The following is a 25867-nucleotide window of genomic DNA, read 5'->3' as shown; positions in this document are numbered from 1 at the left end:
TGTCTGCCGACTAGTGATAGATCAAAACCTGATCCCTCAACTTGTACACTTGACTGGGAATCGGAAACAGCCTTCAGAGGTCCTGATCATCTACTTACCTTCAACAGCCACAATATAGAGATGCATTCAAGATTGCCAACATAATCTCCAGCACTAATCATGCAAGGCCACAAGCACTCACATGGTCCGAAACATCCATATATATATATATATACACAAACACAGTACAATAAAAGCATTCTGACATTCATTATTCTGAGACATAAACCAGGAACCAACTACTCACTGACACTTATAACCATATTATACATGAAGGTTCCTCTCAAATATAGGAACAAAAAGGAAACTAGAAACACCAACAGATCAGCTAATACAACTTTGAGTTGTTTGATAACCGCACAATGTAAATGACAATTCCAGGAGATGATTATGAAATCAAAGAAACTAACGACACAAACTCTGATGTCACCCGCCCCTTTGACCTAGTATTAATCACAAAGTGCTCAGGATATTTCCTTAGCAGTGTCAGCAGACCGAACCACGGTCTCCCTTTAGTTTCACTCTCTGGCCATTCTTCAGACGTCAGATATCTTCTTACCCTACCATGATGCCATATATTGCCGTATTGCTCAAATAGCTGGATCAAAACAAGCATTCCATTAAGGATTGTTAAGTTAACTGATCTTCTAGAAGATGTATTTAGAAACAACAAATATTTGATAAACTACAATATCTATATATATTAGACGTACATAGAGCACTAGTTCTAGGAAAGACATAAAATTTGGAGCAAGAGACTCAAATATTGCAAACCATTTGGGCAAAGATAATAAAAAAAGGCTGCTGGAACCTTAAGCCAGCACCCTTAAGCTTCGTAATGCAGAACTATCGGAAATAAGCTAAAAAGTTTAATGGTACAAGTAACTCATTACCACTCAGCAGAAATTGTTTGAAGCATCGCAATGATTCAGTTTTATGCAGTTTTATCATGCATTGATATCAAACATCTATTATTAGTTCTTGATCTCCAAAACAGGCTTCTATCAGTACAAATCCAGTATCCCAGTAAAAGCTTGCAAATATACTATTTTGTTCTTTCACGGTTTGAAATTTGAAGTTAACTAGACCAAGATAAAATTGGCCAAACAGGAACTTAGGTTCATAGTAGAAAATTTTGAAGCATATTCTAACAAACAGCTAATCGCACGGTTTCCATCACGACTAAAATCATTTAAATGAAAATCATCAGGAACATAAAAAAGCCACATAGGATAAAAAAGAAAAACTAACAAAACAACCAATTCTGGCAAGTGTGGGCGTTTGACCTGCTAAAATTATGGTTACTAGCTTATCAACTTGGCAGTTGGTCTTCAATAGTGGCTTGTAAGGATAGAAGACAGTATAAATTCCATACAAATTGTAATTTTTGAAGCACATCATTGCAATCTCCATAACTACAACCACAATGACCAGCTTGTCAGAACCATCTGAACCCATCTGATGTTGAGACTTGTGAATTCTTATTCGTGATTTGTTCAAACTAGGAATTAAATTCTAATTTGACGATGAGGTGCTTGGTTGCATCTAAATGGGCATGCAGGTCACATAAATCATGTAAATAGTCCGCTTGTAGGAATTTAGTATATAAGTCCGCCAAATGGTCGGACTCACATAATTGCCTCTCACTTAGGAAAGTCACTTCTCTCAACTCTCAAGTCGACAGTGACAATGCTTAGATTTTAGTCAATACGTTTGTCCTTGATTGACCTTCATATGATATGGTTAACCACACTACGAATGTTTAACCATGTATGATGACAATACATCCTCTCAAAAGAAAATGACAATTTCAAGGTTACCACTTGCAACTAAACTGACCGATAGTGAAACTTAAATCTTGGCAGTAGAAATTGGTCAGATCTCACAAGTCGGAACAGTAGTTTTTTGCGCTTTAAGTTCCTAGACTTCATATTACTGGACAAATGTCTTTGGAGTCCCTTGAGCAAATAGGAGGGCTAACAGCAGTAGTTTCCGATAATTATAACAAGAGGGAGGCGCAGAACATTAAATTGAAACTGAACTTTGGATCTCCCTATATCCTAGCCAGTACTTGTGCAGTAGGTAATCTATATTAAGAAGCTATCAAGGTGAGCATCAAAATAGTCAATCTTCTTTATGCCTATAAGAGTCATGAATATGCAATGCATGTGAAAGTATGTATTCCTGTGGTCACCAACATTTAATTTAACAGAAAAAAATATTTATATAGACTGATAAAAACACTCTTGGTGTATTTCTCTTGCATCTCTTTCTTAAAAAGAAAGAGAATTGAACCAAGAGGGAGTGTATATGTTAAGACTATATATAAACTTGTCAGCGGAGATATGAGTCTATCATCCAGGCCAAGGAGTCCGCATTATAATAGTAGAGATGATAAAGAACTTTTTTCAGACAAAACCATCATGCAAGCTCATCCACAATATCCAAAATGAAGCACAAAATATTGTCAGAGAAATGCTTAAGCTAACCTCTGCGTTAAGTTTATCCATGGGCATCCACTCTCCTGGACCACAAAGATCAGAAAGCACAGTAGCTACAGTTGAGATGACATCTTTCTCTTCCAGCAGCAACAGTTGTTGATTATCTGCTTCTCTATCAGCCTTTGACTTTGCCTCTGACTTTTTGACTGCAGAAATAAACATAATATCATGTTATCATAGTGGTGCTTTCACTGACCAGATGTGCAATTAAATGAACAGTACCTCCTATGACCAGATAAAATGGTTCCTAAAAATTTCAAAAACATGGCAATTTCACATGATTTCCGGTTCATTAACAAGTAACCATGTAGATTTTAAAATACTATCATCTAAGAAAAGCAAGTTAAGAGGAAAAACTTTAACATAATACAGCATCCTAGAAATGCTATCACATTAACAAAAAATGAAAAACAAGTGGACATGTTAAAAAGCAAATCAATTTATAATCATGTGCACATCTATGCACATGAACATATAGTCATCGCACATTTAGAATCAGAGACCAAGTTGGGCAGTGAGTATTATTCATCTAAAATTTAGCATGCAGCATATGAGACTGAGCTCTTTGTTTTCAAAAGTGCAACAATAGGAAACAGTTCAAATAAGAAACATAGTTAAATGCAGCAACTAACAGTTTACATGTTGATGTAAATTTCTAAAAAGTTATGCGTGCCATTGCATTAGTAATCATTCAAAAAGAAAACCAGTTTTATGACTTTTTGCTACAAATACGAGGCAGGGTAGTTGAGGTTTCATAAAACCCATAGGGGCTGTTTATATCTCTGCAATTTTTCCTGAAACAGACATCCAAAAAACACGAGACTGTATAAAACTGGTTTTATGAAAAGTAGGAGGAGAACTGCTTCTACTAAAATGAGAGCAGCCAAACAACCAGTTTTGTAAAACTTTTTTTTTTAAAGTTTTTTCATTTACACAGGCCCGAAGGGTCTATAGGTAGGGTATGGGCATTTTACGACCATTCTCTACTTAATGATCATCAAGTTTGCATCATTTGGGTCAGGTGTAGATCAGGTCCAGGTCCGAATCAGGTAAATTATTTAATATGAATTCACACCTTATTTGGTGATATACAACTTGGTGGATCATCTCAACCCCACCAAAGGATCTAGTGATATGGGCATTAGCAGAGGAGACATGGAGGAGGAAAATCAGGGCTTGATTTTTTTGTTTGAAAGAATAAAAAACCTGGTGGATAAGAAATCTGGAACGAATATATCCGGTAACCTATCCAGCCAGCCATCAAGGTTTGCCGTCTCGATACTGGACCTCGTATCGGTGTCTCACTAGCACTATCGATACAGAACAATATGAGGTCTTTTTGGCATACCGAGTGTCGGTATACCTCCTTACTAAGTTTCAGTATGCCTCTCGTACTACATACCGGTACCGAACCGATACGGTAAGTTCTGTATTGTCCGATTCGAAATGGTACAGCGAAGTAAGCCAGCCAGTTAGGGTTCACCAAAGATGTATCCAAACCTTATTATATTACATGATCAGATCAAGTCAGGTCCAGATTAAGCAAATACTAACTAAAGCCAGGACCAAACATGAATCATTGGTGTCTATCTTTGGACCCATCCCTGACCCAAAAGGCTATGTCCCCTTTAACATTTATGGATCTCAGCAAGAGCTCTACTAATTCATAAATGTTAAAGGGGACACATTTGTACATATCTTTTTTTTTATCTTTTCAATGTGAAAATCTTTTGAAAAAATGCTTCCCATAATACGCGAATGCATTTGCAAACACAAAAAAATGGATTGCTACTCTTATATTTTAAATTCCTATAAGTCTACAACTTTAGGAGTGTACACTTCACTTTGTTTTGCTTTATGACACAATACATGATATTTCAAGGCACTGCAAAGATGGAGCATCTGCAGTGTCAGCTCTTGGCATAGGTTTTTGGAAATTGTAGCCAAAATACACTTATGCAAGTTAAGATACTCCCAAGTCTTAAATATACCATGTGTTAAGACATATTGGCTTAAAGTTACAAACACTTCACTGAAATGCCAAATCTACTTCTCAATATTTTCTTTTTTAGGAAGGATTAGGAACAATGTGCCTAATCTTCATTAAGGAAATAAACAACCTCAAGAAGGAGTATTTACTTGACTCAATCTTCAAACCTCAAGATGCAAGCAAAATATTCCTGGCTCTTCAACCCTGCTGTTTTGAGGGATGGACGTTTTTCTCTCTTGTTGTAATTCTTTTATTTCTTTTAATAAATCTGGGTGGCCATATGCCCTCCCTTCCTCTCAAAAAACTGATAAAATCTGTAGCCTTGAGATGAAAGCAATACACTCTTAAGTCTTAACTGTCTAAGAATTCTTCTTCAGTCTAATCCCTCAAAAAATTTAATTACAAATAAAAAATTTTGTTAAATCCAGTGTCAAACCTTGTCTGAACTATTTGAAGTCAATTTTATGAATCCAAATTCACAAATAATTCCTATTAAGAGCAAACATTGGTGTTAATGTAAGTCTTCAGCTTCAGCCTCAGTAACTCCTATCGGATCCTCTTTATTGCCCTAAAAAACTCAGCAGCACAATATTGGAGATTATATTTGCTTTATAGGACTTTCATGTAAGCTGTAAAAATATGTGTCAGTCCCATACCAACTCAGAAGCTCCTCTTCATTTCATCCAACTATATTATCTTCACCCATCTCTCTAAAACTCTACTCTTTAAATTCAACAATAGCACTAATCTCTCTTGGTATCACTTGTCCATTAATCTTGAATGGAGCCCCAGTTTCATCTCCATTCTCCTTGAAATTACATTCAATAAACTCTAATTATGTTAAACTAATTTTCAAACCCTTATCTTCTGAAATTTTCACTCCATGAATCTAATTTAGCATTAACCTTGTCCTCTTGTCAATCAATAGTATATCATTTGCAAGTAGCATGCAGCATGGTACATCAGTATAAATAGTATAAGAATGATGTCCTCAGACCTTCGAGTGATGAGTGAGTACATCATGACCAGAAACACATCCTTGTCAAGCAACAGTGCCCCCCCACCCACCCCCATGAAAAAAAAAATCACCATTTATGTTCTATCATAATCTTTTTCCAGATCAACAAGACCATATGTAGACTCATCTTTTCCCTCTTTTGGTTGACAGATCTGCCCAGGCTAGGTTAGTTTTGTTTTTTTCTCTGTATCTTACTATCAACTGCCTAAGTAAAAAAGATAGCCTGCATTATTGACCATCCTAGTATAAAATCAAATAGGTCAAACTGTCAAAGAATGTTAGCATTTTAATTTAAATTTTGTTCAATCACCCTTTTAATAACTTCAAATAATTAAACAGGTTTAATTCAACACTAAGTAGCAGTTTGGCAGTCCACCAAGCATCCCCCAATAATTTCCCAGTTTCCTATCATTAAATAGATTATAAAATGACAAATTTACTTACATCATAAAGTTATAAGAGTGGAGTCATCTTGGAGCACACAAAAGGGCCTGCAAGTGCAATATATCTTTCACTTGTATATCTTGTCACATTCAATTGAGTATTCACTAGTGTGCGTATGCATTTTCTGTTTCTTTTTTTTTTGTTTGAAGAGGGCTTGCATTTTCTGTTGTTTTGTGGACCTTTATTCAGGAAGTCATGTTCATGAATCAAAGATATTGCAACTCACACCATTCCCTTCAAACATGGACCCAAGGTAAGAGGTCATTTAAAGAGATAATTCAATACATCCACTGAGCATGTGATGGGGTTGCTATGCCAATGCTTTTGGATATGCATGTCTCATAGAAATCCATTACAGCAAGGAAATCTCTATAGTGTGTGAATGCAAAAGATAGCAAGGAGATGACTAAAGGAACCCATATAGGATTGAGTAGTAGTTAAGGGGACTGCAGAGGCTCATATGTGAACTCCTTATATAGGAGTCTGGAGGGATTTGGAAAATCTGTGCAGGATCTTCAAGATATTCACAGAGAAAATGGGTCAATGTGACTATGAAGGTGAAGAGATGGAGAAGGAATCCACACCAGACTACCAAGTGGTTTCTTTAATTGTAAGAGTTCCCAAAGTGGATTAGATGCACCAGAGCATGATTGAGATTCCGACTGGTTGTGCATGACTGTAAGTGGGCAGATTATATAGTTAAATGGAAGGTTAAGATGACTTGAGCTAATTTCAGTGACTGGCAGTGATAATAATCTAATTAGGAAATTTATGTATGGTAAGATGTCTACAAGTATGACGACCATGCCACATGCAATGCTCATGTAGGTTATCTTCGTACCATGCCAGTACCTGTCTGGCAGGGTATATACTGTTTAATATGGACTTGTAAGGTAGAGTACTTCAAACAATGTGTAAATCTTGATTTTGATACATGATGATGTACCAAATGGTCTGAATACATGCATCCAAACCTCAAAGGCTTGAAGAACATAACCATGTTGCCAACACTCTCAAACTTATCTAGGCTAATGAACTAATGACACGCAGTACGCTAGCTGTCTTTATATATTCTACAAAACAGGAGCTTGTTTATCAGGTTTTCTTAGTATTGTTTGTTCATTGTAAGTAGTTTCATACCTTGTCTTCTCGAGTCATGCTGTAGTATCTTAAAGTATTTTTATGATCTTTTACAAGTGCCAATCTAAATTGTGCTTTTCATGTTTGTTTAGGATTGCTTCATATATTGTAGGGCTACATTAAGTTAGTTCATGTGTTAGATTTTTTAAATAGTATATTATATATATGTCTATTGTGCTCAATGATAACATGTTTAGCTTGACTTAAGATGCTAGATATATCTGAAAGAGTTTAAGATGATTGTTTAAACACGAACATTCATAAGTCCTCCCTCACAACTTATTCAAATATTTACTAAACAAAGCATCAAGATCTAGTGAGATTGTAGGGAATTTAGTATATAGATGGCGAAAATAGTGCGTACACCACAAAACATGTCAGGACTTTTGTTAACCCTTTAAACCTATATTTACCTGTTTATCAATACGTCTTTCCAAATTCCTACAATAATACTCGAACCCCACTCACCTCTTTGCATGTATTGATTCTTAATAATTCTTCCTTCTATACTAAGCATTTTCACATCAAGTGCCAAAGCCACTTACATTTTAACTCCATATCCATAACCTCTAAAGCCTTGCCTTAGGACCACTTTCAATCATAGATATGCAAACTCTCTACCATGTAACTAGAAAATTTATTATAAATGCTCTGAAGCTTGGCTACAAAAAGGAAGGGGCTATGAAGATCGACCGGTAATGCTTAGCCAAGAGTTATATGAATTATTACTTTCAGAATTTAATTTTTATTACTTTTTTTATTTTTGGATTATAAATCATTTTTTGTTGCCTCAATAAGATACACCTCTTAGATGTGTTAAATCCACTAAAGAGCTCATTTCGACTAAGTTATCATGTCCTAAATCTAATTAACATGATTGGGGATGAAAATGATTCTCTTTCTTCCACTAATGAAAAGTTTGATTAAGGAATAGTTTGGTTAGTTTAATGGTTTAGATGACCTGTATTAAGGTAGGCAATCTCAATATGAGATCCTTATCGATACCATCTTGGTACAGTGTCGATAATGCTCGGTACATGGGTCGGCTCGGCATATCAATACTCAGTACTTTCTTTTTTTTTGGTACAACGGCGGCTCACACACAATGAGTGTAAGTACAACCCATGAAATCAGAAAAAAAGTAGATAATGCAGTGGGGACGGAATAGACATGTGGTTCCCCCAAACGAACTCTCCCGAGTGCTGCATAGCATAGGCTGCCACCCAATCCGCAGCACTGTTGGCTTCTTTGTAGACATAGGAAGCCCAGTAGGAGGCACACTCACCCAGCAAACTGTAGATGTCGTGGAGCAAGCGCATCCCGCCGGCAGCGTGCCCCCGACCCTAAATCCATTCGATCACCGTGGTTGAGTTCCCCTCTAGGATGATACAGTCCGCGCCCAACACCCCACCTCGAATAGGTGGCGCCTTCCCATGTTGCTCTGAGCTCAGCTCCGACAACTGATTGGTCGAAGATCTGCCGACCCCTAGCCGCCACTACTCTAGCATTCTGGTCTCTGATAACAAATCCGACGTCATTGCTGCTCCCTACCCCGCCGACGCTGCCGTCAAAGTTCAGCTTGAGAAAACCAAAGGGTTGAGGTTCCCAAAAAACGAGCATAACCCTGAACACTACAAGAGGAGAATGAAAATCGTAGATTTCTTTAGCCAACCCAAGGGACGATGACGCAGTAGTGCCAATGACCTCTACCGTATAGAGCAGTGCTCTGTCCACCACTATCCTCGAATGAGCACCTTTGTCATCAAAGACACAAGCATTCCTACCTAGCCAGCAGTGATAGGCCAGATTGATAGCCCTAATCCCTCGCTCCACAAGGCCAGGCCTTCATGAAGAAACCTCTAGGAAGGTCAGAAACTTCTCGGTTGACGACCATCCTTGCCGCATGTCAGGGAAAGCCGAAGCGCACTCCCAGATCCGAACATCACGCTGATAGACAAAAAGGATATGAAAGATAGACTCCTTCTGGTAGGCCCAACATCCTGGGGGGATGCGTACACCTCCTCGAGCTAGCACTCCTCTGGTGGGTAGGCAGCCCCAGGCTACCTTCCAGACGAATAAAGTCACTCGGAGGTGAATACATAATCTCCAGATCCAACTCCCATCAATCTATCGTGCCGACGACCTCCTGATCAGCCCAAGAAGATTCCTTGCCTTCACCTTTGGCCTGCCTGTACTGCTCCAAATCTGTCTGTCTGCAATCTCTCCTGCAGGGATCGGCATCGCCAACACCCTCTCGGCTAACTGCTCACCAAACGCCCTCCGTACAAGGTCCTCATTCCATCTCCTCTTCCCTGGTGTAAATAGGTCACAAACCCTACATCCTTCCAGCCAATCGGCCTCGAACAAGATGGCCATCTACATAGCAGCAGATCCGCCAAGTATTTGTCCCCCACGACGCCGATGGCTCGCCCATCCCCAATCTCCCATCTAATCTCCGAGGTCACCAAGAAAACCTGGGAGCAAATCTCCCTCCAGATGAAGGAGCAACATTGGCCCACTCAGAAGACTAACGAGTCGGCCGAGTCCCCATACTTCCGTCATACTACATACTAGTTTGGTACTAATATGGTATGATATGCCCACTACGTACTATGATATGGTATGCTTGGTACACACTAATATGGATTGGTACAAAGCGCCATGCTATGGCTTATATGTAAGCCATAGGCCATGCATAATATATCAATGCAAATGCATTATTGCAATTAGTAAACACTTTATATAAACTAATTGATTTCTCAGGTGAAGCCCATCCACTGAAAAACTCAACTCTAAGGTGGCTATTGAAACCGCAATAGTGGACACTTTATATAGACTGATACATGACTTGCCCTTTTAGCTAGAATTATCATTCTCTTGTTTACCGCATAAAGCAAGAGAACAAAGTGGCTATGGACATATCATTAAAGGTATTCTATAAGCGCAATAAAGAGTAGGAATAAGCCATGTTTTTCCATTCCCCTCTCCATTCAATATGCATTCTAAGGTCTGGATTTGGGGAATGGTGAGTGGATATGTGTAGGTGCTAGGCAGCTCTATGTTCATATGCATGTCCGTCGCAAGCGATGACCACAGCTTTTGGTGGCAATGCTAGGTTGGACCGCATCATACCTATCCTGTTCTTTCTACTGCCTTCCTCACTATTTTTTATCATTTTAGCACATTTATCACAAAATGCCTCCTTCATGTTTTTGAATGTATCCCTCCATTCCTGAGAGACCAAATTGGATCCATTTGCCTAAATGCATTTTACACAGAACTCCTATTTTAGTAGGATATGTGATTCCTAGTAACCAAGTTTTGAAGAACCGACCATACCTTGGCACATACAGCCCCCTACTTTCCTAGACTATGGTATATACCAGTATGTACCATATGCCTCATCACCCTATATCCAAAAACAATGAGTAGATATAGCGGCATATGGAAGTACACATCATGACGACATCTGACCCATATGCTCCCACGCTAACATACTTCAAATTTTGCTAGTAACTATGAACCAAAGTACATAACAATATATGTAATTGGAGAGATTCTATTTTAATGATGTATCCTCTAATTTTTTTTAAAGAAGATAACCTCTAAAAAATCATTTGGCCAAATTAGAGTGATATGATATGCAAGCATATTCAAGACAAAACCACAAAACTCTAAGGCTTAAAGTGTTGGATGCACACATAGTACCTACTCATCCATATACATGTTCTAAGTATAGTAAATATAACATTGATGACAAACTTTTATGCCATTTTCTATATATCATATAGACTAACATTTTGAATACCGGATGATATGGAGAGTACTGTAGCAACCCAATAGGTTTTCAATATCGGTATCGGGCTTAGCATACCACCCGCCATGGCAGATGGTACTATTTTTTGTGTCACTTCCAACAATATACCATGTATCAGTACAAAAACATTAACAATTTTTAGTAAGACATATCCATAGTACTGATAAGGTATCCATACGTGGCCTAGTACAAGGGCTTAAAACATGCTATAGACCATAACTCTAAGTTAAGCAAGACTCAATTTAAGAAAAGAATGAAAAAGGGAAAGGCATACTTATTATAAGTTCATTTTAATAATTTAGAACATATATTTAATACAAATTCACATATGCAATTAAATTCAAGCATTTTAGCGTATTGAAGAACAGTAAAATCTAGCTTTTTGCCGAAAAAAATCGTTAGAAGTTGAACCTTGTCATGTTCTCTAAAGGAAAAACAAAGTCCGACAAAGAATTATTCACAAAGTTACATATTTTCTAAAATCCTTTCATTTGCAGTGGAACTTGTACACATGATTGATAAAATCTGACAGTCTCCTTGTAAGATCAACTTCCCCTCTCACTGGCAACAGAGTGCAAATACATAAAAGGTTACATGTCGCTCTAAGCCTTTGAAGTCACCAAAAAGACCTAGTGACCATAACCATAATAAATAAGCCTCAACAACCAAAATCATAATCTCTTCATTAGATTTTAATAGTATGTTAGAAGGGGCATCTGGATGCTTTTTATTGCTTGTAGTTCTGCTTGTAGTTCTCAAATTGCCAATAGAACACCTATAAATATTAGTTAATGCCTCTTTGGAAGGCAAGCAATAAGTCTGATCTTGGTTTATCGTTGCCATCTTGATCAATCATGTTTATTGAAGAAAAGAATATAATATACTAAAACCTAGATTTCAAGAAAGAAGTATTAATCCCTGCAGAAAAAATGAATCTGAAAATCCTGACATAATAGGTGGTTTTATTGAGCAAATAAATGCATGTCAGGTGAAAATAAGCTTCAATTTTTAAAGTTCATTAGAAAATGGTACAGAAACTTGTAAATTCCATAACAAGAAATGTTTTAAAAGATCTATCTTCCTTATAAAGTAAGATATAAAAATGTTTCAAAAAGCAAGCCTTTCTTCATTGTTTTCATTATGCCGCTGCCTTACTATGCCAAGGCCTTCACCATCTTCCCATGATCCCATCCCTTCTCTTAATTAGGCAGAATATGAGAACCAGCGCAAACTCGTTATGTCAGAGGAGGATTGTATGTGATCCAAAATATCAACCACAAGATGTCTTATCAAACTAAATTATTGGGAAAACATGGACTCCTGATTGCCATCTCACAGTATCAATTCAAGTATATATATTACTCCATAAATAGAGAACACCTGCTTCCATTTCTAGCATTTGCAAAACTTCTTTCTTTTCCCGGTAACTAGTATTCAGACTCACTTGCTACATTGAAATTTGTTTTGCACATGACAAGCCTTGCAGATTATAAACAGGATTGATTTAACAATTCATTGCCAAACGTATCAATACAGAGCGTATCAATCAGGCCCTAAATTCTCAAAAATAATATACATAATTAGCCACAAATATAATTTGCTCGCATGTAAACCTCATTAAGCTTCTCCACATCACCAACATCCATGAAAAGCACATCACAACCCAATAGGACTCAGGGAAAAAAATAAAATGATCAGACTGCTACAAAATCAATTTAAAAAACCAAACTTTTCGCACATGCAAGATCTGAACAGACTCCACTAATCAGTAACAATCAATCAAAAGAACGCAAAAACTAAACAAACACCTCAAGGAAGAAATCTCGATACTAACCCAGATGCCCTGATGGTCCTGCCTGCGCCACCCGGCCGCGCCGTTCGATCCGGCCATCGCCCGGAGCCCCCCGCGTCCTCTTTCCCGTCCCCCGAGGCACGGCATGCGTCACCTCCTCCTCTATCTCTTCTCCATCCTCCTCCTCTTCCTCCTCCTGCTCCTCCTCATTCTCATCCTCCTCTTCCTCGTCCCCCTCATCATCCTCGTCGTCTCCTCCATCGTCGCGGACGCCGTAGCCGCCACTCCCGTAGTCGGACGGCCCCGGCCGGCCCCTGGGCGCCGAGAGGGCGGGGCGGAAAGGGCGACGGGCGATCCGGGCGGTCTCGAAGATGGATCGGGAGGGGAGAAGGAAGTAGAACTGCTTGTCCCCCATCTGGAGGAGGTCCTGGGAGTCAAGCTTGACCGGAGGCGTGCCCGGCACGTGGAGGACGCCCTCCACGACGCACCCGTTCTTGCCGATGACCTCGAGGGCGAAGCGGCGGCGCTGGAAGTCGTAGAAGATGCGCGCGTGGTGGCGGGATATGTTCATCCCGCCACCTAGGCTCGCCAGATCGACGTCCACCTCCGATTTCTTGCTGTTCCTCCCCAAGATTATCGAGTAGGTCTGCATGTAGTACTCGAAGTCCTCGCCCTGGAGCTTCGCGAACCCGACCTCGGCGTCGTCCAGCTCGATGTCTCCGCCCCCTCTTCCGCCGCGCGTGGCGGCGCTCCGGGCGGAGCTTCGGCCCTTAGGCATGGCTTTTCCTTCTCTTCTCGCGAAAGAGACGAGAAGGAAGCGCGCTCGAAGCAGAAAGAAACCGAGAGAGAGAGAGAGAGAAGGAGAGGGAGAGTCCGGTATTTAGAAGGGATCTTGATGGGCTGGGCTTTGACTTGGTTAGGGTGATAAGTAGATTTGGGCCAGTTTCTACCCGCTTGAGCCTGACCTTGTTCTTGCCTTCTTGGTGAAATAGTTTCAGACGTTGGCTATGCGGAGTCCCAAACTCTTATGTGAGTTGGTTTGACATTGTTTTGTTGAAAGATTGATAATCCAACCGAACATAATCCATTATGCTTTATAATTATGCTATGCATGTAAATTATGGCTTTGTTACTAATTACTATAGATTTTGGCATTATTGTGCAGCTGAGGTTGTTGGTTAAAGGTTAAAGGTTATGCTTAAAAGTAAAACTAGGTGAAGAAGTGTCACCAGGGACTCATTTGGTTCGCATGCAAAATTTTCAATATTTTTTTTGAATAGCTGATATCTGGAAAGTAATTTTTGTATATTGGGTTAACCATGAAAAAATGACACATTGTAGAATGGTTTATGTTTTGTTGAGCATCTACTTTTCTAGGAAAGTGTGTAAAATGCCTGTTATATCTGATAAAATGAGAGATCTTATTTCATTCTATCTAAAAACTTAAGGGCGTTATTAGAAAAGAAAAATTATCTCAATTTTTAATCAGTGGAAATTAGACTTTTCTATGTCTTATATGGTTTTTCTTTTTTATAAAATGTAGAATTTTTTTTTCATACGAATGTTACTTTTTTATTTTTTGAAAATTGCAATCAAACACGGGGTATTTTTCGTATTTTTTTTTGTTGGCCCCACTTTTCTTGTCCAAATCCCACGAACAAAATGGATCCTAAGTGCCCAGGCATGGATTGTGTGCATTGGAAACTGAGAGAGAATCCGGCCTTGACTCCAAAGAGCTTGAATTGAGTCAATTTGGTAGTTCAGATGTCTATCTCAGGATAGTTTGGGCTCAATTTGGGCTATAAGCATGAGTTGAGGCTACAAGAGCACTCTCAGCCCACACCATGTCTACTGTGGAAGCATATACCAAAAATGTTAATGGACTTTTCATGATAATTTTACATTCTGGTTCATATGGAACATCATTCTTTTATCTTTATAAGGTGTAAACAAAAAGGATCTGGCCAGGTCTAACCCCCAGCTTATATAATGAGAGAAAGATGTGTAAAGAGGTTTGTTGGATTCGAATAGATTCTCATTCTATTTTAAAAATGAAGAAAAAAAATTGGCTTTCTGCTTGCACCAAGATGCATGTCATGCATTTGATTCATCTATAGTCACATGAACCTTACTATCCCAATCACAATGAATCTGCTCATGCAAGAAGACAACAGCTGACTGCCGGCATGCATTAGGACACATGAATGCATTTGGTCCAACTCTATGCTGGAGTTTTAACTTTAAAAAATAATAATAATTTTAAAAAATATATATAATAGCTTTATCCTCTAAATTTTAGATGTTTAGAAACTTTAAGACTCTTATTTTTTTTCTTCAGGGAAAAACATTGGTTCCGATTTCAGTAAGGATGCGATGTTTCTGAAAGATCGCATCTTCAGAAATGTCGCACCGTATCGGTCATCGGAGAGCGTCTATAAATAGGCTCTGCATCCCGTGTTTTGGATAACTCAATCCAAATTACTACTTCTCTACTTTATGAGACAAAACAAAGAATTCTTCTCTCATTTTTCTTTTTCTCATCTTTCAAACATCTTTCAAGTTTTTCTTTTTCATCTGGGCATTTGAAAGAGTCGGCCAAATCAAACCTCCCCAGTGATCATGCTCATTAGAGGAGGATCAAGCTGAGATGGATTGTTGTACCTTGGAAATGAGATCGCCGCAAACTTATACATAAGAGGCGAAACACGTTCTTAGGGCAATGTATATCATGCATCTCGATCTAGGCAAGCTCTTTTCAATCTTCTGATTTTTCTAGTAGATTATTTCTTTATAATACTTTTATAAAATAGAGATATAATAGTTTTTAGGCAAAATAAATGCTTTAAAATACTTTTTTATGAAACGCCTCTTTTCAGATAAGTTGTGACTCTTCAAAAAAGAATGCTGGTTTTCGAAAAAATACGGTGTTTCCAAAACATTATGTATATTTGAAACTATGGCGTCTTTTTGATCTTCCAAATAGAGTCTCTAAATAGACTTCTCCAGGATTAATTCAAAAACAATCTAATCTCTCTTTTTCTCACTAGTACTTCTGAGAGTTTCTTCTACAAATAGAGAGTTTTTCCATCCTTCAACATTTTACTTTTGATTTTTTTTATTTTTATTTTCTGAGCATTTGAATTAGGGGACCTTCTTAACCTCTTTATCCTATTTGCTTTAACCTTTAGGTTCATGTTAGTTCTATCATGTCAGTTGTCTCAAGGCACACTACAATTTGTTGAAAACTAGCTAGCACTCTCTCTCTCTCTCTCTCTCTCTCTCTCTCTCTCTCTCTCTCACTCACTCACTCACTCTCTCTCAAAGATTAGTCTTGGCCAAAAAAAAAGTCAACTATAGATATGAGGGCTCATGTGGGTATATTTTTAGTCCGATTATGCACTAGGTAGATGTTGGTTTCTTATACAAGGTTAAGCAACCTAAATAACACATTCTACTTAGCATTTTTAGATGAGGTCTTGGATTGTTGCCAAATGATATCATGCTGGATCTAACCCATGGTCTATGTGGTCTAGGGGAACAGATTTATAGAGGTTGATCATGAGGAGATCATAGTTCTTGTAATTATATTTGAATAGATTTGGACCCTTGGTTTGGCGATAATGCTAAGGATTAAACAAGAAGAGTATGTAAGGATCCATGCAAGCGTGTGTTTAGTTTTACAACGGTTATGCACCGAATAGATTTTGAATAATAATACTTTCTGACTAAACTTTTTGGAGTGAGATTCAAGATTGTGACATTAGAGATGCAAGCTAGGTAAGTGTTCTAGCCTATTTTATTTATTTTTTTATTTATTCGCAGATTTGGATCAGTTTATTTTTCATATAGAGATGATCTAGGTTTGAAAATGTGTGACCAAGTATCAAGAAAAAACACTTCATGGTGGACGCAGCATGCAATAAGAGAGCATTCGTGTGTATAACCTTTTTTTCTTTCTTTTTTTTTCAATGCAAGGGCTAGTCCAAAGCATTTTCACCAGCAATATGTGAATCAAATGCATATATTGTTCTTATAGTGAATGTACTTGGTTGGATGCACCTATAAAAAAAAAGTGTACATGGTTGGAGTGCCTATGTGATGCTAAAGGCAAAAGTGTCTAAAATTGGATCAATCTTGCAAAAAATTAAGAATTTCTATAGCCATTTGTGGCAGCTGCAATGAGAGATTAAGGCGTGGGATCTAAAGCACCTAAATTCACTTCCAAAATTTAAAACACATTATAAACACAAAAATAGAAATTAAGTGGGCCATCTCTAAAATATCCCCCACTACAGGTGCATACCCAATCTTGAGCTCTTAATCAAAATCAAGTCCTAATGACAACCTTCTTCAAGCAAAAAGTTTGAGAAAGCTAGTCCTGATCTATCAAAAAGCTCTTTTGGACATTCTTACAGAAATATCCTACAAATATCAAGGAGGAAGGGAAGAAGAGAGAAGAGGCAGAGGATCGAACTTTCACAAGAGCAGATGAAAAGGACTCAAGGTCAATTTTATTTCCCCCCTACAGAATTTAGGCTAGGGTGTTGAATTGATATGCACAAATCTAATAGAAAATCTATCCCAATCATGCTAGATTACTCAAACAGGCCCTCATGAGATGGAGTTCCTAGTTGAGTGGAGATCAGCATCAAGAGGTGAGGCCAAAGATTCAAGGGAAATGGAGAATGGAGAGAGAGATGATGTGGATGTTGGAGAACCAAGAGAATGACCAAAGAAAAAGTACCATTTAACATCTATGCTAGAGGATTGGCTTGTTGTGCTTTGGAATCAACAAAAAGTTAAAAATTCTATCCAATGTGGTTTAAGAATAGACTTGGATCAAAAAATATAACAAAATTTTAAATATACACTGGATATGAAACATTAAGCACTCAGTTTCATATCCAAAATCAATTTAAGCACTGCCTATCTTACAATTCTATATATTTAAGAAATTAATTTTATTTTAAAATAACTTTTATGTAGTTAAATATTAATTTGTATTGTTCATTACAATTTAGTTGTAGTTCTTTATCAATCCTTATGTAGAAAATTGTTAATAATATAATTATATTATTTATTTATTATTTTCTTGCAAAGTATGTTAATGATATGATTAAGTAACCACTTAGCACATGTCCTTTTATGGTTTGTTTTTGGATTTTCCATAACCAACAGACCAGTGAAGTAACATTTAAACCCAATGCAATCTAAACCAAATGAAAAATAAACTTGGTTAGCATGCACACTTTGAAATTGAGATGTGCCAAATCCCAGCCAGACCCACATGCAACCATGCATACATCAAAACATACAACCACAAATATCACCAAACCCAGTTGGGTCCAGTTGCCTGCCATCTCAAATTCTGATTCTTAGATTAGACAAAAAGAAACTAAAAACTTGCATGGGACCCAAGAATAGAACTTACATGACCCCACATACAATTATAAATATCACCAAACCCAGTTGGGTCCAGTTGCCTGCCATCTCATATTCTGATTCTTTTTTTTTTTTTTTTTTTTTTTTTTTTTTTTTTTTTTTGCTGAAACGGATGCTTCATACAGTACGTCATATTCTGATTCTTAGATTAGACAAAAAGAAACTAAAAACTTGCATGGGACCCAAGAATATAACTTACATGACCCACCCCCCCCCCCCCCCATCCCCCTTTTTTTGTTCACAGAGAGAGAGAGAGAGAGAGAGAGAGAACTTACATGACATTGCACTCAAAAGTCCCTAGCTGCTGAATAGACCAAGAGAGGAAGATTCCATATCCCACCACCCCCCACCAACTCTTTCATTCTTGCAAACATTTCAAGATTACATGACTGACCTAGTTAGTTTTTAAACAAGTACCACAAGAGGCTACCAATTGTACAACAAAACTGTGGTGGATTTCACAAAAATGTCGACTACAACAGCCTGTCTAGGTTATCCAATGGAGCAGCAGCAGGAAGCAGATGCAAGTTGATAGCAGGAGGGAAAGCAGAGGAGAAGCCCCAGAGCTATCATAGTTAGGGACTGACGTGCCGAGCCCTGGAGGACTCAGCCCACCGATACCTGGCAGTGGAGGAGCATTCATCGATGTGTTTGTAGGAGTATTTGTGCTGGGAGTATTGGCTGCTGATCCTCCTGCAGTGCTGCAATGGAAGACATCCACCATTGTTAGCTATAAAACATGAGTACATCCTAGTCATATAAGTAGTTGGGTAAACATGCTACATCATTCTTCTTCCCATGGCCAACATTTAAACATGGTGGCGCTGCCAGAATACTCAAGGTAAGTATTAACATTGTCTTTAAAAATCTAGTAAGAATCAAACAATGCATCAGGGAAATGTATAAAAATCACCAGGAAACACATGCCAAAAGCTATGTGGGTTCCATGATGGTTCCTAATTGTGTTTTCTCCATTCTGTTATCAAAACTGCACTCTAACTCCAAACCTAGCAAGGGATCGAGGGGAAGGGAAACTATTTTTATATAATCAGAAATAACACAATGACTGCTAGGCTGCTAAGGCATTAGATGAGACACTAAGGATTCTTTCTGCAGGGGAGACATACATTTCTTGCACCATTGGATTAACTATATATTAAAGAACAAACCTTCATTTTTTTTAACTTTGTCTTGCCTGCACTAATAAATCTGAAATAAGAAGAAACATAAAACTCGATGAATTAGCTATCTCAAGCAAGTCACCAAATGTCTTCAATAAATAAGCAATAACTAGACATTTCCATTATTTCTAGTAAGGACTACCCCTGATTCATTTTCCTTATGGGCATCAATTTGGAAAAGCTGGAATTGAAATTAATGTTTGTTAATGTTCATGTGAGATACTTAAAAAGCAAACCCCCAGAATTTCTTTAACCAGTTGCCATATTACAACACAACAGTCCAGTTTTCATAATTCATTTCATTTATTTTTTTCCCAAGAGATGTGAGTCATTTGTATTAGTACATGCTCGACATGTTGGAATTTCCCGTGTCATGGTATTATAACTATTATAGCATAAGTTTCAAAAGATGGAATCTCAAATAACTGTATTCTTTTATACCTAGAACCAGTCCATGTTACGGCAATTACAGGATCTTAATTAGAATTTATTGCATCATAATATTTTTTCTTGCATTCTTCCAACAAAATATGAGGAATACTCTATACAGGGTCATAGTCAGAGGATGAAAACAACATCTGTTATGCCCAAAAAAAGGTTTCTATATGTTTCTATCAAGATCCATATCCAAAAAAGACAAGGTTTCCATCAAGAAGCAAGTCATTGTAGTAATTGATGTTGACAATGAAATGAAAGCTGAAAGAAGTAAATGAATGCAGGGGCATCATCACTGGCTTCAAGAGTGGCCCGTTAGCTGAGCAAAGTCGATGCCCAGACAAAGCTATGAGGAACAAATGACATAGGATGGAATGAATTCAATGAGGCTCGTAGGGTAACAACGGAGAAGGATGGAGTATTAGAAGGAAACAAAAAAAAAAAAAACCATGAAAAGCACAAACACAGTGTCTACAACACCTAAAACAAAACTTGGACAATAGAGCAGTAACCCATGGGGAGAGGAAGGATTAGAGTTATTCAATTACTTCAACATCAAAGCATCGGAGACATTTGATGTGAAGCAACGTGGGCTTATTCTTATAATTGGTGATAAGAATATAGACAGAAAGGTCCTTTCTATGGACCTAATCTGAAGCAAGCACAGAATTGAATTGAAGGAAATTTTTAGAAAGGCTAGGTGGTCCGATTCACATAGACGGAGCTTCCAAAACATTGTCCTCTCATTCGTTTCTTGATTATATTTAGAAGTTTAAGGAACCTATGTGGGCTATATTTTTCTTATCAACTGAAGGAGTGTCTATGTCTATACAAAAGAGGTACACAAAAACCAAATTGTTTAGATGGATTAAACGTCTTTATCAAGTAACAGATGAAGAAAGTGGCTGGTGCCCAGGTTTCTATTAGCAGTATTTTAAGTAGAAGAGGAAAAGGGCTATTCTATTACTTCAAAGGAATTGAAACTTAAGCCTTCAGGTAAATTTCATTAAACTGATAGCTACCATAGATGACCTTAGGGCACCCCATAAAGATCCATTATCACATCTCCTACAAGACTAGGAATAAAAAATAGGCTAGTTTTAGACTTCCTAGAACAGAAAGCATGAGATAGTCAATACCACTTGGACTGGACTCCTAAAACAAAACTTAATCACCTAAATTTATAAAGGTCTCCAAAAGCCATAAATATTTTAATCTGGAAGAAAGGAAGGGAACTCCCACCTAGTGTAAATACGCAGGTCCAGGTACCAAGATGCACCACCCAAGATACAAATAAGGAACCTCCCTAAAGGAGAGGAGAAATGTGACCTCCGGGGTCATTACCTTGTTCACAAAGCCATCACTTGATTGCTACAATCTGCAGTTATGGCGATAAATATGCTCGTGACTTTTTAGGGCATTTTTCCATGCATACAGTGATTTCACTAAATGCCAGTGATCTACTTAGTCAAACTCACCTGATGTTGTGATGCTGATGTATCTCATTGATATGCCATCTAATCTTATTGACATGGGGTAAAATCTTAACACAGTGTGAATGCCATCAAATATAACTTGTATGTTAAATATGGTAATAATTCTTGCTGCAAGGTTTAGCGAACAAATCTGCAGTTTGGTGCTTGGTTGGGATGCATGAGGTTTTAATTTGCCCTACTCTACATATTCCCTCATATGGCATGGTGATCGTGCTAGTGAAAGATGCAGATGACAGAAATGCATAAGGTTGCATGAACATGGAAAAATAAAATTGTTGGCTGAAAGCTTTGAACACATCAGTCTTCAAGTGGGTTCATAACACATTGCCACTAATGTGAGATTCAACTCCACCAGAGGATATTGATTGTTTTTTGTTTTTCCAAAATATATAACATTCCCCTAAAACTGTGCAATAACCAGTGAAGGATTTAACACATTTCTAGGCAACTAACCCAATCAAAATCACAAAATGACCGAGTTAGGAAGGCTAGAGGATGGCCTAAGAAGCCCTCAATTACACATTTTTTAAAGATATTGAAGACCACTAATTGCAACATCAAGATGAAACTTTCAAGGTTGACTGATCCACATTCTTAAAATCTGAATTGAGTAAGAGATATCTAGCCATGCCATATTTTATAGAAGCTATACAACAAATAGTCGATAATATGTGGGATCACGCAAGACATCCCCAATCAATGTTACTTATCAGCTAAGCATTTTGCTTCAATGGAGAATCTGCTGTTCTTGCTCCAGGAGGCCCATGTCTGTAATCATTTCACAGTTATACTTCTTTTGGAAGAGGCAGGAATGATGTGGGACAAGCAATTCATTGCAAAATGTCTTGAACAAAGGAGGTAGAGCAGTTTCTTTGAAGCCTCTCAAGATTCTTTATGCAAATGGGATGGATAGGAATGAAGCAAAATTGGTTAATAAAAGATGAAAACATTAAAGATGTAAACATGGAGTTAAGGAGAAGACCAATTACAAAACATTTATTCAATTCCAAATCAAACTCACCAAAGAAGATCAGCCCCATCTAAGTTAAACTAGGCTTCATTTATCACTACCATACTCAACTGGGACATATTGTAGAAAAAACTGTGGATGACATTCTCATCAGCATGTACCCTTGTTATTTCCTAGTGGTGGGAAAATGGTTGGTGGAGGCCCAACAATAGCGATCGGGAGTTAGATGGTCAGAGCTTTTCTATGAGCACTAAACCAATTGTAACTAGTGCGATAGTTTTTTCAAATATAGGAAGTAATTAAGAACTAAACCACACTGCAGAAAAAGAACTACATACAACCTTGGTGTAAATAAAATGGAAGGAAATCATCTCAGGCTGTAGGGTTTTTGCAGTAAACCCAGTGAGATCAAGGGAAGAATCATTGAAATTGAGATATGGGTCCTGTTATCCAGATGAAGGAACAAAGAAGACAACAAGGGCCATGAGTGAAATAATGAAAGCAAAATAAAGTACAAGGCTAAGGAGTTCACCTTAGGATTTCATGGAATCCATCATAAAGAGATAAGATCATCAGATAACTTTATTCATCAAAATTATGAAGCCATGGGTATGGCTGTCCTTAAAGCATTACAACAATGCCCATTGGACCCCATGTGTTTACTAAAGTTGCTTCCATCTCTGACATGCAGTTCCCTCTTGGTTCAGTTCTTGCTCTCTTTAAGCGAGTGAAACGAGATGACTCCACCAGCCAGAAGCGAAGTGTATAAATAAAGTAGTGTATAACTGTACAAGTTGTGAAAAATCTTTAGTCAAATGGGAAGTCATATCCATTGATGCTTCCTCTAACAAGCATTGCATGCGTCCAATGCTAGAAATATTCCACTAACACCTTGGAGACTCCTGTACAAGCCATTACTGAGCTGATGTTTTGAAGCCCATTAAAGGGATGGCAGAAAAAGCTGCTAGGCTGGTTTCTTTCCTTTTGGGAGGCCAGAGGATGGTAATAAGCAGCTGAGCAGATGGGTAGGCTCCTGAAAGTCCTAATAATCGGCGCTAAGGTTCGCCATCTTGATATCGAATCTTGTACTGATACCATTCTATTATAGGAAGTTACGTGAAGTTATGCCTCCAAAAAGGAAGTTGATTAAATTACCTTAAGACTAACTGTATGTTCTAAAGGTCCAAAATTATATAGGAATATTGATTTGCATCAACATGACCACTAGTAGCCTCTATAGCAGCACGCTATGTCCTGTAATATGGCTTTTAGAATAGTTTATAGGAGGCCCACCCTCCCCACCAAAAAAAAAAAAAAAAAAAAAAAAAAAAAAACCCCAAAAAAAGTGATATACAGAAATGAAAAAAAGTTGTATAATTCCAAAACTAAAAATTAGGGGTTATTTGCAGAACATCCTAGAAAAGAGAAGATATTTCTAGTGTGTGTGTGAGAGTGTGGAGAGAGAGAGAGTTGTTTCGAATTTAAAAAGTAAGTTCTACTAAATAAAGGAATTCCCAAGAGACATACCTTTGTGACGAAGGGAAAGTACAAGATCCATAACCTGCAAAACATTATTTTTTTAAAAAAAAATCAATTCCAAACCCATTAAAAATCCACCATATCACAAGATTACGAATCCAAGATAACAATTAATTAAATCAACAACAAGCAATAACCAAAAAAAAAGGGAAAACACCAACAATGTACAAGACCCAAGACACTATTTTTTTTAAAATTAATGTTTCAAAACACTAAAATCAAAAACCAAAAAAAAAAAGACCCCCCTAGACAACATTTCCAGAACTTCCCAAACCCCACAAAATTTATATGGTATATTGTATTCTAATAACAAAAGTTAAATAAAAAACCCAAGTCCTAGAATCACTCCGACTCCGTTCCCCTAGACCCTGTGCTAATTTTAAAGCCATTTCCAATGGAAGAAACTATAACTCTGCCACAGAATGCGGCCCTCACACGGAAAAGATCTCTCCAGGAGCACTACTTTCCAGCTGGACACGCATCTCAAGACGCAGCAGCACCTTCAGATTCGCGCTCGTCACCCCAACCTGTGGTCCCAACCGTGCCTCATATTTTTCTAACATAAATTAAAAAAAAAAAGAGGAAAGGAAGAGAAGAAAGAGGAGAGGAACTCACTAGGGTCGGTGATGGTGACGGTGGCGGCGCCGGCGAAGTCGCAGGAGCCGGGGGCGGCCTTGGAGCGCTGGTAGTAGGAGTCGAAGGCGTAGGAGGCGTGGGCTGGCAGGGTGTTTGGCAGGTAGCAGAGCCCGCTCGCCTGGATGGGCAGGCAGTCCGCCCCTGCCCCGCACGCGTAGTCCAACGCCGTCTGCAACGTCTTCTCGCTCGCCCCGCTCCGCGCGATGCACCACGTCGCCGCTTCCACTACGACCACTTCCCTTCTTCCTATTACCATCATAGCACCCAACAGAACCAGTATCCCCACCGCCCGTGCTCCCATCCCACCACCACCACCACCACCACCACCCAAAGAAAATAACTGCAACTAAGCCTTCAAATAAGAGAAGGGAATTAGATACTAAAGAAGGAGAGAGAACTAGAGAGAGAGAGAGAAAGGAATACGAGGAAACTGAGGAAGAGAAGAGGTTCCCTTATTATTATTTTTTTTTTTTTGCGCTTTTGCTTTTCTTTTGTCGCTTTTATCTTTTGTAGTAGCCGTTTCTGAAGAGCTCGAGCGTCTGAACTCCTAAAACGTCGACTAGCTTCATTTACGAAAATAACCCTACCATGAATGGATTTATATCCATGTTTTTTTTATTTGACAAATAAAACTATAAATATAAATATTAATTAGATATGAAAATTTATATTTATATTTATTTTAAATAGATATATTACAAATTGAATACCGAAAGTACATATAAAAATATAAATATAAATCAAATAATTAAATTTTATGATCGTAAAATTGAAAATATTACTAAATAGATAGTAAATTACATTAATAAAATATAAATATTATTATATTTTTTTAAAAAAAACTTATGAGTTCTATATAAAATAAAACAAGATTATAAATAAGAGCGATCGAATAGTTATTTATTTATAAGGTTTTTTGCGTACATCCCTCCTAAATATTGAAATTTATATAAATACCCTTCTAAAATTAATATTTATATATATACCCTCATCAAATACTTATTTTATATGCATACTCATGCCATTTAATGCCGTTAAGAAGTTAACAGTTTAAAATTAAAATGACGAAAATACTATTAATGGGTAAACATGCAAAAGAAAACGTTTATAAGGGTATACATGAAAATAGTAATTTTGGAGGATATTTATACAATTTCTTGTATTTTTGCATAAATACTCTTCTAAATATTAAAATTTGTACGAATATCCTCCAAATATTTCTTTTTGTATATCTACCTATTAAGGGTATTTCGGTCATTTTAAATTTTAAACTACTAATTTTTTAACGGCGTTAGATGGGATGGGCATATATGCAAGAAAAAAGAAAAATAAAGGGCATACACACAAAACAAGTATTTTATAAGAATATGCATGCAAATATCAATTTTGGAAGATGCAAATTTCAATATTTAGAAAGATATGTATGA

At 37.6% G+C, this 25867-nt stretch overlaps 2 protein-coding genes and 1 long non-coding RNA gene across 3 annotated transcripts; all 3 read right to left on the bottom strand.

The window, feature by feature from the left end:
• Nucleotides 1-182: 182 nt before the first annotated feature.
• On the bottom strand, nt 183-13606 carry LOC103697693 (FHA domain-containing protein FHA2-like). Its single transcript, XM_039117255.3, has 3 exons — nt 12784-13606; nt 2529-2686; nt 183-637 (listed from the first exon to the last, which is right to left on the bottom strand). Exons 1-3 carry the CDS (start codon nt 13517-13519, stop codon nt 428-430), a joined length of 1104 nt encoding a protein of 367 aa, XP_038973183.2. The 5' UTR covers nt 13520-13606; the 3' UTR covers nt 183-427.
• A 4459-nt stretch (nt 13607-18065) lies between these two features.
• Nucleotides 18066-18412, bottom strand: LOC149753613 (uncharacterized). The gene is made up of 2 exons (XR_016400153.1): nt 18312-18412; nt 18066-18231 (listed from the first exon to the last, which is right to left on the bottom strand). It is a non-coding gene; the product is annotated as an uncharacterized LOC149753613 (long non-coding RNA).
• A 34-nt stretch (nt 18413-18446) lies between these two features.
• LOC103718456 (PLASMODESMATA CALLOSE-BINDING PROTEIN 1-like) lies at nt 18447-24910 on the bottom strand. The gene is made up of 3 exons (XM_088719685.2): nt 24420-24910; nt 23793-23826; nt 18447-18884 (listed from the first exon to the last, which is right to left on the bottom strand). Exons 1-3 carry the CDS (start codon nt 24739-24741, stop codon nt 18671-18673), a joined length of 570 nt encoding a protein of 189 aa, XP_088575811.1. The 5' UTR covers nt 24742-24910; the 3' UTR covers nt 18447-18670.
• Between the last annotated feature and the right edge of the window lie 957 nt (nt 24911-25867).

The sequence above is a fragment of the Phoenix dactylifera genome, chromosome 4 (genome assembly GCF_051530095.1).
Source record: "Phoenix dactylifera cultivar Ajwa chromosome 4, Ajwa_hap1_PhDact_Kaust_v1.1, whole genome shotgun sequence".
NCBI lineage: Eukaryota > Viridiplantae > Streptophyta > Magnoliopsida > Arecales > Arecaceae > Phoenix > Phoenix dactylifera.
Note: the sequence above shows the minus strand (reverse complement) of the source record. Positions and strands in the feature narration are given on the sequence as shown.

Excerpts from the sequence above, each read along its gene's own strand:
- LOC103697693 (XM_039117255.3), bottom strand. The coding sequence starts at position 13,519 with ATGCCTAAGGGCCGAAGCTCCGCCCGGAGCGCCGCCACGCGCGGCGGA. Across the intron at positions 2,687-12,783 it reads AGGACCATCAGGGCATCTGG|TCAAAAAGTCAGAGGCAAAG; the intron begins GTTAGTATCGAG and ends TTATTTCTGCAG. Across the intron at positions 638-2,528 it reads TGGATAAACTTAACGCAGAG|CTATTTGAGCAATACGGCAA; the intron begins GTTAGCTTAAGC and ends GTTTTGATCCAG.
- LOC103718456 (XM_088719685.2), bottom strand. The coding sequence starts at position 24,741 with ATGGGAGCACGGGCGGTGGGGATACTGGTTCTGTTGGGTGCTATGATG. Across the intron at positions 23,827-24,419 it reads CGTCACCATCACCGACCCTA|GTTATGGATCTTGTACTTTC; the intron begins GTGAGTTCCTCT and ends AATGTTTTGCAG. Across the intron at positions 18,885-23,792 it reads ACTTTCCCTTCGTCACAAAG|CACTGCAGGAGGATCAGCAG; the intron begins GTATGTCTCTTG and ends CTTCCATTGCAG.